This window comes from Sus scrofa, chromosome Y (genome assembly GCF_000003025.6).
Source record: "Sus scrofa isolate TJ Tabasco breed Duroc chromosome Y, Sscrofa11.1, whole genome shotgun sequence".
NCBI lineage: Eukaryota > Metazoa > Chordata > Mammalia > Artiodactyla > Suidae > Sus > Sus scrofa.
The window spans coordinates 21,684,662-21,698,034 of NC_010462.3; the positions used below are offsets into that span (position 1 = coordinate 21,684,662).

The window sequence follows — 13,373 nt, forward strand, 5'->3', positions numbered from 1 at the left end:
TTGTGAAAATATTCCGTCCTTAAATGTGATAAATATGGAAAGCATCATGTATTTTTGACACATATTAAATATTTACCAAAGCTGGAATGGGAAACCACTCACAACATTTTTGTAACACTTCTTTCAGCCATGAAGCCACAGAAATTCTTACCAAAAATGAGGTCTCATTGTGCAAAGGAGCAGCTTGTTATCCCATATTAAGACCATTTCATAAAATCTAGGTCCTATTTCATGTTGCTACTCCTATGTTTCTGGACTCCTACGCAATAATGTTCAGAAAACCAGTTCAATGCACCCAAACTGATGAGACCCTTATATTTTCCAATAAGAACCAACTCTCTGGAACAATGATGGTCCTGACTACCTTTTGGCTTTGTTATTTCACCCCACACCATACCTTGGCAAATTCTCACCCTCTCCACCTACCCCTCCATGACCCTATCTTGGAACAGTCTCACCCTTTCCTCATATGCATCTTTTATAGCCTGAGGCTAAGCCTGACACTGGTTACTTCAGCTACAAGCCCCTAGAAAACCTGCAACCCCATAATGCCAGGAAGGCCTAGCCTTCTCACACATCCCCTGGCCATTTCCTGGTCACAAAACCTATGGGAAACCTCAATGCTCCTGACTCTATGCCCTTGTTATTTCCTCACCAAAACCCCTCCGCCTATTTCCTGTTCTAACAAAAGAAAAAAAAAAAGACTATGATTCCATGTAATCTTGGATTATACCCTTTGGCTCTTTCAAGAATGGCAAGTTTCCTCTTACACTCATATAAGTCGTTTTTCTTATAAATTCTCTTGTTATGACTTATCTCCTACTTGTTGGATTTCCTTAATGGTATGGGCCTTACATAAACACAAAATCTCTACTTCATGAATGCTTAGCATATATTGATAGACATACCAACAAGAATCGTATTTGCTGTGCTAATATGACTATGAAAATGTGAGGTTCCCAGCAGCGTGGAGACAGACCCCCATTGATCCCATATATGGCTGTTCAACTTGGAGACCTGCTATGGACAACCTCTCCCAGAATTGGATGCTCAGTTTGAGCAGCAAGAACCAACGGACTGAGGAAAACACCTGGAGGCATATGTTAACTTCTATAGTGATGAACTGCTCTCTGTCATGGGACTTGACCCCCTACTCCTCCCTTGACCTTCCCCTCCTCTTTCTTCATTGTTCCCATCAAAGATCCTGGCGTGAACTCCCACCGCAGATTCCTGCCACAGATCCTTTATAAGCCTAGCCCCTCCTCACAGTCAAGGCTGGTGCCCTCCTGAGCCATTAATAAATCTCTCCTGTTTATCAAATGCCCTTGCCCACTACTTCCTCAGCAGACTTCACATATGGTGCTAAACCGCAAACGGGAATGTTATGAGAATGGGAATCAGATCAGTGGTGCCCCAAACTCCTGGGTTTGAAAGCCAGAGAGCAGCAGGCAGGGGCAGCTCTTCCTGGCTTAACCTCTGGAACCCACCCAGGTTTGGGTCCCTGATCCAGGCACCTCTGCACCAGTCCTCTCCTTCTCAGTCGGGGAGGAACCCCTAACGGGGAATTCCACCTTTCCATGACTGACTCTGCATCCAGCACTTGCCTTCTTATACTTGGATGAGAAAATATCACTTTTCTGGGTCTCCTGTCAGCATGGCTCTTGGGCCCCAGTTCCTCTGGCACATCAGAGTACAACCTTCTGCAACAAAGCATCACACTAGGTCTGTAGAATGCATAGACACTTGGCCCCATCCCTCTCATCTGGGGACACCCACATCAGCGAAAATCCACCCTCTCTGTCCCTCAGCGTCCACTATCCAGACTTTAGAGACACTCAGCCTAAGAAGTGGCACTCCCTAAGGTGGCCCCTTCCTTAACCCACATCCCCTCTTAGTCCTCATCATGGCGAAGAAGCCCTCCACTCCTCCACAGAACACACCGCTTGGTTGCCTCTTATGGAATTTAGGTATTCCTAAGAGGAAATGTTAGGTCCAAGCATCTTTACTTCTTCTGTAACTCCGTGTGCACAGGATAAACATTAGCTAATGGCTCTCAATGCTCCCAAAATGCCACTTTCAATTTTTATCTATAGTGATGTTGTATTTGTTTTTCCATTATAGCTGGTCCACCGTGTTCTGTTCATGTTCTGCTTCATCACTGTACAGCATGGTGAGCCCCTTCCACATACATGTATGCATTCTTTTTTCTCCCTTTATCATGCTCCACCCTGAGGGACCAGACAGGTTTCCTAGTGCTACACAGCAAGATCCCATTGCTAATCCAATCCAAAGGCACTAGAAAGCATCTACTAACCCCAAGCACCCCATCTATCCCACTCCCTCCCTCTCCCTCTCCCCCTTGGCAACCACAAGTCCACATTCAATGTAAATAGCTTGAGTGACCTCAATAACATTTGTCACTGTAATGACGAGTGGCATGAAAGGCGCTGTGTCTTTACTCTCAGCCCACACACCTCCCTCTGTTCTCCCTGTTTCACATTTCAAATTCTTCTCCATCATTCATGTCATAGTCCCTCTCATTCTGACAGCTCCTGCTTTGATCCTGCAGACCATTATTCTCCACAATACAAATCTCTCCATGCCTCCAGCTCTCCCCCAACACAAAATCCTCCACACCCCTACCCACACTGTCCTCAGCTTCTCCCAATCCTAATCCAGATACTGACCCCACTTTCTCTCCTCCTCATACACAGTTCTGTACCCAGCTTCCTCCTTCTCCAAACACCTCCCAACCAGCTCCTTTGGTCCCTTGAGGGGGAGTTGCCAGCACTGGAGGGATTGCCCAGATCCATGTCCCTATTTCCATGTCCAACGCCTCCCACTTAAATTGAAAAACAAAAAAGATGAGACTCCTTCTCTTTGAACCCTCCATATACATTAAGGAATTTGAACAAATCACTCAGTCCTGTGACCTTACCTGCCATGGTGTTGATGTCACCTTATCCTTCCTCCTCGACCTTGCGGAAAAGGAAAGGGTCTGGTTAGCCACTCAGGCCCACACAGATGACCTCTGCTGGCAAAACAAGAACCAAAGAGTGCGGGCGGTAGCAGTCCCAAGACAGGATCCAAAAAGATACATAGTTAGACCTTTCCCATTTGGAGGGAATCTTTCCTTCCACACTCCCTTCATCTCTCAGTCTGTCCCTGACATAAGGCACAGATTACAAAAGTGGGAGGATGGCCCTCAAACCCCTCAGCAGGATGTCCTCACCCTCACCTTCAAGGTCTTTAATAATCAGCATAAAGAGGCTGAAAGCCAACACTTAAAAAGAGATCAGGCTAAATGCAAAATGCAGGCAACTGCCATTCAGGGCTCCCCCAAATATCAGCTCTCTCCCCTGGACAATGGCTCTAAGGCACTCCAGGCCCATGCTGCAGGTGTGATAAGAGAGGCCACTGGAAACCTCTCAGGGGAGGGCCACACCCCTCCCTGCAGAGAGACCAGAATCCTTGGACCTCAACAGGCCAAGCCACCTTGGCAGGATCACAGAAGACTGAGGGTGCCCTGGAAACCCCTGCATCCCGGACCCACAACTACTACTCGGGTGAAGCACCAGGTAACTCTGCTAGTTGTAGGTAAGCTGGTATCCTTTCTTATCAACACAGGGGCCACTTACTCAGCACAACCTCAATTAACAGGTCACAAACACCCCTCTCAAGTCTCTATTGTGCATGTTGGTGGTCTCATCTCCAAACCCTTACCAAAACCCCTTCCAAACTGCACCCCATCAGGGACACCCTTTAGCTGTTCTTTCCTGATATTAACCAAGTGCCCAGCCCCAACTCTTGGCAGAGATATTTTATCTAATTTCAGAGCCTCCCTCAGACTTCTCACTCCTGTCTCTCTTTCCAAGCCCTCTCTCCTCCCCCTTGCTCATCTAGAACATGATAAGCTACCTCTCCTAGCCTCCGTTCTTTTGCCCTGGGTGTGGGATACCTCCACCCATTCCATAGCTCAGCAGCTTGCTCCCGTTCAAACTGAGTTAAAAGACCATTCCGCAAACTTCTGCCAACCTCAATACAGGCCCCTGACCGAAGTCACTAATGGAATCGTAGGCATAACCAGGGTCCATGTCCCCTTCCCATGTCTGACCTGTACACTAAACTAATCCAGACCCGGGGACCAGTGAAGGGCATGCCATTCTTTCAGTCCCTTTTATCAGCCAGCCTTCCCCTGACAGACACATCTACACATATTAGGACAGGGCCCACAAACTCCATGCCTGGACTAATTGACAGGGCCTTTAAGACTCAGGGAAGAGGCTCCTCAGTTCTGAGGGAAAAGCTTTCTGCCCTCAAGGAAACAAAGTCATCCCAAGAGAAATTTGCCTGTGTCCTTGAGATGCAGGTGTTCTGCCTGGACATCTGGAAGCCTTAGCTCCACCATCTTTCTGAAATAGAAATTTCAGGAATAGGGGTACATTTTGCAAGTTGAATTCTCAGGGTCAAGGAGAAATCGTATGTCTTTTTCTGTAAACATTATTAAAAGATGTTTAGCCACCTAGACAAGTGACCTCGATTTGTTCCATCTGTCAGGGACCCAGTTTGAAGCCAGTGTCTCTTGCAGCTGATGGGTTTCACACAGGTGTACCTTATTCATGGCTGAGACTTTGGAATGGGAAATCTGAGCTTCCTGTTTTGTATGTATTGTTGTTTGTGTTGTGCATGTGTGGCCTTGCCAAAATTACTTCATCAAAAAGCTCTACTTAATTGGCTTGAAGGAAATTAAGCTCTTATATGAACTCTCAAAATACATAAGGTAAGGTAATTTTAGATTCACATGAACTGGAAAATATTCCGTGTTAAATTAACATCTGATATTAAAGTTAAAGTAGGTTGATCTAACTTAAATGGGCATGTCTTCAGAGTCATTGGCAGAAGCCTTTCTTATTGCACCTAGGTTTGATAAAAGTCAAATCGGATGCTGAGGCTTCAGTTACTAAGAAGGGACAGCAACATCACTTAAGACTATTATCGGTGTTTTGGTGCTATGATGTGATGTTCTGTACCAGGAAACACATACGTTTAGAAATGGTAAAAAGTCCATCCAGAAAAGTAGACATTGTGTTTTCAGTAAAGAAGGAAGGAGGAATGGAATTGCATTCTATTAAGGGAACAGAAAGTAAGTCTGTCGTGTAGCTTCTTATTTTGAATGGAAAGCTAGCAGACAGAATAATATGGATACAGAAAGTGATGGAAGATTTCTGCAAAGTGGACACTAGACAGGATTTTCAAGCTTGGTCGGGACTGACTGGGAGTTTAAAGTTGAAAAATAAACTAACTTTAAAGGTAAGCTCATGTAAAACTTGAATTAGGTTTCTGTCTCTCTGCTAAAAGAAAGGTTTCTGAACCTTCTTAACCTTACCTTGTTCATACTCTTGATAACAGGTTACATGAATCGATTGGCCTTTAATTTGTATTTGCTTTTGAAATCCTTTGTTACGTTGGTTGAGTGACTAGGTAATGTTTTACAATAAAGTGAGATTCTACTTGGCCAGGTGTTTAAAATTTGCATTCTCTCTCTCTCTCTGCGTGTGTGTGTGTGTATTTGCAAATTTCCTAAGTGTAAATTACCGTGTTACAGGGGAGAAATTGTCGGATGAAAGGTATGAACCCAATCTATAAAGATATAGCTCACAACTTACTCCCTCCTTCTCAGACATTTGCCATCCTGATGACCTTGTAGCATGGGAAAAGTGTGCCCCTAAATCAGAGGAGGGAAGATAGGTAAGCAACAGCTGTGAATTCAAGAGCCATGACTGTGGGAAATCCAAGAGGCAGCCTGGTTCTTCCTGGCTCCCCAGAAAACCCATTAATGAAAAGAAATGCTTTGAAAATATGTTCTCCATTTGGGGTATTCCTTCTACAGTTTTGGGTTGACAATGTCTGGTGAAAATGAGGATCATTTTAGAGACAATCTTGTGACTCATACTCTAGTTCTGTGTTTTGAGGTTAGGGTTCACTTTCTAAAACTCACTTCCCAAATAGTTCTTTGAGGCTGTGTTACAATATTTCAATGTTTAAGGGGGGTACTAAGAACATAGTCTCAGCATGGGAAGCTGAGTGCTGCAATCTGTCTCTGGGAGAATATCTGATGCCCCACGATAACCAGGGGGTTATACATTCTGGGAAAGTATCATTTAAAGGGTTGTCTCCAGCCTAGATGGAAGGTCTCTTGTCAGGAATACTTAAGTACCATATGCACAAGCAAAGTGAATAAAATAACTCTTAAAATCTCTATTTCCCTCTTAAGAAGGACATCCACATTGCACTGGTCTACAGAGGGAATTACTGACATCAAACTCACCCTAAAACAAGGCCCTAATAACAGAAACACCAATGCCTGGACAAAAAGAAGTCACCATCAGAAGGACACCACTATCCCAAGATTGCCCCCCCCATGACCACATGGTCATTTGTTGACCTTCTCATCTACCTTGGTGGGTTTCTCCTCTCCAAGGCTCTTCTCAGTGATGTTCCTAGGTGGGATCCCCTCACCTGGCCAACTAATACCTGCTCTCACAAGGGCACAATTATGTTTCCTTCAACTGTTACTCAAGCTCAATCATCAAGTAAGACTTTAGCCAAGTGACATAACTCTCCTGGGCTACATTAATCGAAATTTAACGGCTCCCTTGTGATGGGAATGTTTAAACTGTCAAGGGATAACCAGCCTAAGAACACTGGGAAATACAACTGAGTGGACAAGCCAGAATGAAATTTCCTTTAAAGAGAAGGAACGGACTAATCCAGCTGAACAGCGATAAAACAGGGCTGTTTTGCGTGAAGCTTTTCAATTTTCATTTAGGACTTTATGAATACTGCTTTCCACATAATTTTTAAGAGACCACAAATATTTTCTTATATTTTTCCACTCCTTATCAGAATAGGTTAATTTGTTTTTATTGCCACCAATATATTGTTATATTTTCTACTGCACAGCATGGTGAGCCAGGTACACAGACATGTTTACATTATTTTCTCACATTATCATGCTCCATCACAAGTGAGGAGACATAGTTCCCAGGGCTACACAGCAGGATCTCACTGCTTATCCATTCCGAAGGCAAGAGACTGCCTCAATGAACTCCAAGCTCCCACTCAATCCCACTCTGTCCCAGTCCCCCTCCCCCTGGAAACCACAAGTCTATTCTCAAAATCCATGTTTTTCTTTTCTGTGGAAAGCTTCACTTGTGCTCTAAAATAGACACCAGATATAAGTGTTATCACGTGGTGTTTGTCTTTCTCTTTCTGACTTCCTTCTCTCAGCATGAGAATCTCTAGGTTTATGTTTTATTCACTCTCTCCACAAAATTGCTATTTCTTGCATTTCCAGAAGTGTAACTGAGTCACTGAAAATGATATATAGTTCCATATGAGATCAGCGGTCTCTAGATATATGAACATGCAACAAGAGGGAATATTTTCCTGGACCATAATAGACGAGGAAGATGGGTGGTCCAGAGACTTTTGGCTACTCCTAGTATGGCCTTGTCCAGGACTAGCACATTGAGTGGCCTATCTGTGACATCATTGCCAGACCTAGCAATGTTCATTGCTGGCACTGTGAGATGAAATGGTCATGAAATGCCTCCCCAAACTATAGTCAAATGTATGACCATGGGGGAGTATGGCCAACTGTGACCTCAAGTTAGCACTTGCCTAGAGGCTCTCCGTGCAGGAAAACTTGAGGCACAGCAGCTGTTGACCTGCAGCACCGGCTGAGCAGAGCTCAGGGAGGTGAGCAGCGGTGAGGCACAGGCCTTCAGACCGATTTCAGGTGAGGATCTCTATGGGGCCAAATTCTTGCATCTTCTCTCATCTAGAAATACAGAGATCATTGACCATGGCAACTGCATGGGCCAATAGGGAGAAAAGGCAGAATGGAGTAGCTGTGGGTCAGACATCCGAGGAAGACTAGGAAATCTTATGGAAGTAATTTTAGGCAAGCCTTTGTATTGCCAAGAACTTAGGGTTTATGTGCCCTGTTAGACGTGATGACACCAGCTGTTCTCAAAGCAGCATCAGCTGGCAGCGACAACCTTATATTTTCAAGGTCTTCTCTTATAGCAACAGAAAGGAGACAACATGTATTATGACCAATAGTTCCTGTGATTTACGTGTTAATACCACATCACGTGTTAAAACCTACTCAGATGAAACTACACTCCTCCTTCCACAATACTGGTATCAACCCATGTTTCATCTTATTTTTCCTTTCTTCCCATCCTCTATGGTAGCATATACCATGTCCATCCACAAGTACTCCTCACCCCAGGCCAGCAGGAAGCAGATAGAGAAGAGTAGACATTCATCCCTATTCCATATAATGGAAGGCTTGAATGAGAGGATCCCAGGAGGATGGAGACAGACCGCCATACACCCCAACTATTGCTGCTCACCTGAGAGACTTGCTGTGGACACCCCTCCCAGAATGTGGATGTGCAAGTTGGGCAGCAAGAAACGAGGACCTGTGGGAAGCAACTGCCTGCACAGACTAACTGCCTACACGGATTAACTGTGCTCTGTCATGGGACTTGAGTCCCTACACCTCCCTTGACCTTCCCTTTCTTCTCCATTTTCCCTGCCACAAGGTCCCACCGTGGACTCCAACCACAGACTCCCACCACAGATGCTTTATAAGCCTAACACCTCCTTGCAGTCAAAGCTGATGCCATCGTGGGCTCTGCCCAGCCCCCTCAGAGACCCTAATAAATCCCTCTTGTGTACTATTTGGTCTTGTGCCTTCCTCCCTCAGCAACCTAACGGAAAATGTTTGGAATATTGTTTAACACACAGACTACTTGCGTAGGATACACAGAAAACTCGATATAATAAAATCAGTGATACCAGATCACTGTCAGTTTTTAACAATGTGAAAACATTATGGTATAAGTTTTAGAGTATTCAGTTCAAGGGCATATATAATCTTCAGAATGTGGTACACCCATCAATTCCTCAGTTCTCATTGTATCAATCCGCAATGAAATCTCAAAACCTTTGGATGGTACTTCCCCACATTTCCTCTCCTAACACAAGCAACCATCAATCTTTTTTGGTCTCTATGGCTATAGATATTTTGCCTGGTGCCCAGGGCCCTTCCATGTCTTGGTTAGTGATAAAGGTCATGGTTTGTGATGTTTTGTTTTGTTTTTGATTGTGTATTTGTTTCTTTTTGTCTTTTCCTTTTGTCTTTTTATTTTTTGGACTGTACCTGGGGCATGCAGAAGTTCCCAGGCCAGGGATTGAACCCATAGCACAGCAGAGATCAGAACACTTTTGTAACAAGCTAGCCACCAGAGAACACTGGCTATGTTTTTCTGAATATAAATACTGCACAGATTCTAGTTATACACTCTCAAGAGCTGCATAACTTTTGTTTCAGTTTGCTGTTTTTTTTTTTCTTCCATTTACAAGGCCTTACATAACAGGCACAAGTGCTTATGTGCACAAGAGAGAACTTGCGTTTACTTCAGGGATGAAATGGATTTATTTATTTATGTGATTTTTTATTAAAAAAATTCCATTGGAATAGGATCTCATTTGCTGATCTCATTTTTTTTTCTCTCTTTGGGTTACTGTTCAAGTACGGAGGTCATATTTTATATTAACTGGGCTAATTTCATAGAGAAGTAAACCCTGACTGAAGGTGATGCTCAGATTGCTAGGAGACTAGTGTCTTGTGATGTCACAGCTACTCAGGTTGGCAACCATTGTGATGGATTGGATAGTTTATCTGTGTAGGCTTACCAAAGCAGCATTTAAAACTGCAGAGTTCAAAAGCCATGCAGGTGAGAAAAGTAGCTGAAGAGAAATTTATCTGAGATGGCACATGCTCCTTCAGAAATTCAAGGTGTGTCTCCTAAAGATGCACCAACTGGTTCAGAATCCTCCATTACATCTCCATGGTGTGATAACTCAATCACTGGGGACTTGGACTTGAGGTCTCAGATTGAAGAAAAAGCTTTCCAGGCTTTGTCTGAGGGCTCCCTGATTAAAGAGCCATGCCACACATTGTGTGCCTCTGAACCAGATGGAGATAATGATTTTCCTCCTCTGCCCTTTCCCAGAAAACTTTGGGAAATTGTTGAAAGTGATCGATTTAAGTCCATTTGGTGGGATGAAAATGGAACCTCGATCGTGATTAATGAAGAACGCTTCAAGAAAGAAGTTCTGGAGAGAAAGGCTCCCTTCAGAATTTTTGAAACTGAGAGTATGAAAAGCTTAGTTCGACAGCTTAACCTTTATGGATTTACTAAATTGCGAAGGAATTTTCAAAGACCTGCCTCACTAGCCAACATTCTGGCAGAAGATAATGAAGACTCTGCTTGGAACAAGGTATTATGAAATGTCCAGTTACTATTTACAGAGGGACATCTGCAAATATGTTCATACATATAGGGTCATAGTAGACCTTGAAAGTGGGATGAAGTACTGCTACGCTTTTAAGTTGAAGGCCACTTGGTCATAAAATATTTGGGGTGATAGAGAAATTTCCTAGCCACCTGGAGCCTTCTCGATGAACCTCACCCAATACAAGCCCCTGAACCTCATACTGTTACTGTAAATGCACCAGGCATTTTTTTTTAAGGACCATAATTGCCTGTTCCCACTACATAAATTTTTGAAAATGTTAGTAATAGATGAGTATTATTTCCTGACATTAACTCTGTGTGATGAAACAAGTCAGATTTTTATGGATTCTTTGTCCTCGTATCTTTGTTTAAAAGGTCACTAAATACCTTTCTCTTTTGGTTTTAGCTGCAGTTCTACCATAATCCAAATTTTAAACGAGGCTGTCCCAATCTGTTGGTGAGGATGAAAAGAAGAGTCAGGGTGAAAAATGCTTCTCCAGTATCGGCTTCTCTACTTCAAGGCTGCAGCAAGAAGCGCTCTAGAACAGGGGGTGATGTGGATAACCATAATTCTGATGTGGCTGCAGAAACTCGTGGAGAAGATGCATTTTCAACCTCTACAAACCTAAATGTGCCTTTAATAAGGTGGCCTTCTATGAGCCAGAGAATTTCTAATACAACTACCCCAACTAGAAGTGGTCTTTCTTCTCCATCATCACCATCAGTCAGGCCACCAGGACAAATTGTCATGGCTCAACATGCTATTTTTAGTCAGTTGACCACGTTTCACATGCACTCACAAAGCAGCTACTCTCCAGCAAGTGGCCACATCGTGAATTTCATTACAACTACCACTTCCATTTCTCAGTACCACCGCATTTCTAACTTCCCAAGTGGTTATTTTGGACTGAGGGTGGAGCCTTCTCCTTTGCCAACCAGATACCAGAATATATCACCAACTGAGGGCCCTGTGTCTAACCCGCAACCAGCAGCCCATCCATGGTTCCCAATGCCAATGGCCACTGACACATCTGTTGCATCCCTTTCAAGGCCAAACCCTCAGTCCTCTTCCATATCTGAACATCACCCTAATTACTACTGACCTATCAAAGGACTATAAGTTATGCAGGAGAGTGAAGATGAAAATTTATGCTGGCAAATGTCACCAAATTCCTGCAATTCTGTTATTTCAGCAATAAACTTGTATGTTCATCTTCATAGCTTCCATTTCTTTACTTTTGACACAGTTAAGAGTAAAAGGATGCTGCATTTCTTTTTCTAAAATGATTTTTCCATCATAGCTGGTTTACTGTGTTCTATCACTTTCATACTGTGCCGCAAAGTGGCCCAGTCACACACCCACCCACCCAAGACCCACACCCACACACATACATATCCTTTGTTTCACATTATGCTGCATCAAAAGTGACTAGAGATAGATCCCATTGCTATACAGCATGACCTCATTGCATACCCGCTCCACATGCAATAGTTTGCATTTTCAACCCCCGAATCCCAGTCCATCACAATCCTGCTCCCTCCACCTTGGCAACCAAAACTCTGTTGTCCAAATCCATGGGTGTCTTTCCTGTGGAAAGTTTCAGTTGTGCCATATATCACATTCCACACATAAGTGATGTCATATTGTGCTTGCCTTCCTCCTTCTGGCTTACTTCACTTAGTAGGAGAGTCTCCAGTTCCAGCCGTGTTGCTGCAAATGGCAATATTCTGTTCTTTTCTTATGGCTGAGTAGTGTTGCATTGTGTATATATACAACATCCCTTAATCCATTCTCTCCAACGGTCATTTAAGTTATTTCCATGTCTTTCCTCTTGTGAATAGTGTTGCATTGGACATACAAGCGCATGTAAGTTTTTCATGGAAATTTTTTTTTCCCCAGGTGTATGCCCAAGAGTGGGATTGCTGCATGACATGCTAGTTCTATATTTAGTTTTCTGAAGTGTTTCCATAGCGGTTGTAACAATTTACATTCCTCCCACAGTGTAAGAGAGTTTTCTTTTCTCCATACCCTCTCTAGCCTTTTCTCATGTGTGGACTTGTTAATGTCGGCCATTCTGTCCAGTGTGAAGTGATACCTCATAGTAGTGTAGATTTGCATTTCTCTAATAAACAGTGATGTTGAGAATTTCTTTATGTGCTTGTTGGCCCTCTGTATATTCTCTTTGGAGAAATGTCTATGCAGGTCTCTTTCCCATGTTTCCACTGAGTAATTGGCTGTTTTGTTGTTGAGGTGCATAGGTTGGTTGTAGATTTTAGAGATTGAGCCCTTATTAGTTGCATCATCTGAAATAATTGTCTCCCATTGCAGGTTGTCCTTTTGTCGTTTTAATTGTTTTCAATGGCAGATTATTTTGCCATTTTTTAATATTTGAAATGTTTGATAATTTGAGAGGAGAATTTGACATGTCCCCTAGCTGTAACTGTTTCAAAAAGGAAAATGGAACTAAGGAAATAGAGAATAGCTGTCAAGAGATTTCTGAAATAGTCCAAGTTGTATTGAATGGGGGTCTCAATCATGATGGTGTGGAAAAAGGGGCAAATAAAAGTCAATTTGGAAAGGGAAAATACATAGTATTTACGTAGTGTTTTCTCAGCTGCATTATAGTCTATCTGTTACTTCAAATGGAACTTGGATATTAGTTGACAAGATTGTCTTCATTGCAAAGAAAAAATAAATCAATAAATTCCATTGAGTTCCCATGATGGCAAAGAGGTTAACACACCTAAATAGTGTCCATGAGGAAGCAGCTTCACCCCCTGCCCTCGCTCTGTGGTTTAAAGCCCCAGAGTTGCCATGAGCTGTGATGTGAGTTAAAGATGTGGCTCAGTCCCAGCATTGCTATGGCAGTGTAAGGCAGCAGACAGAGCTCTGCTTTGACCCTGACTGGGATCGCCCATATGCCACAGATGTGGCCCTCAAAAGACAAAAAAAAAAGATAAACAATTACTTAAAAAGTACATTTCACACTCCAAACG

At 43.2% G+C, this 13,373-nt stretch overlaps 1 protein-coding gene across 1 annotated transcript; it reads left to right on the forward strand.

Annotated features, from left to right (window-relative positions):
* LOC110257886 (heat shock transcription factor, Y-linked-like) lies at window positions 9,847-11,478 on the forward strand. Its single transcript, XM_021080884.1, has 2 exons — window positions 9,847-10,359; window positions 10,783-11,478. Exons 1-2 carry the CDS (start codon window positions 9,847-9,849, stop codon window positions 11,476-11,478), a joined length of 1,209 nt encoding a protein of 402 aa, XP_020936543.1.

Coding starts and splice junctions, on each gene's coding strand:
- LOC110257886 (XM_021080884.1), top strand. CDS start 9,847: ATGGCACATGCTCCTTCAGAAATTCAAGGTGTGTCTCCTAAAGATGCA. Junction 10,360..10,782: donor AAGACTCTGCTTGGAACAAG/GTATTATGAAAT, acceptor TTTTGGTTTTAG/CTGCAGTTCTACCATAATCC.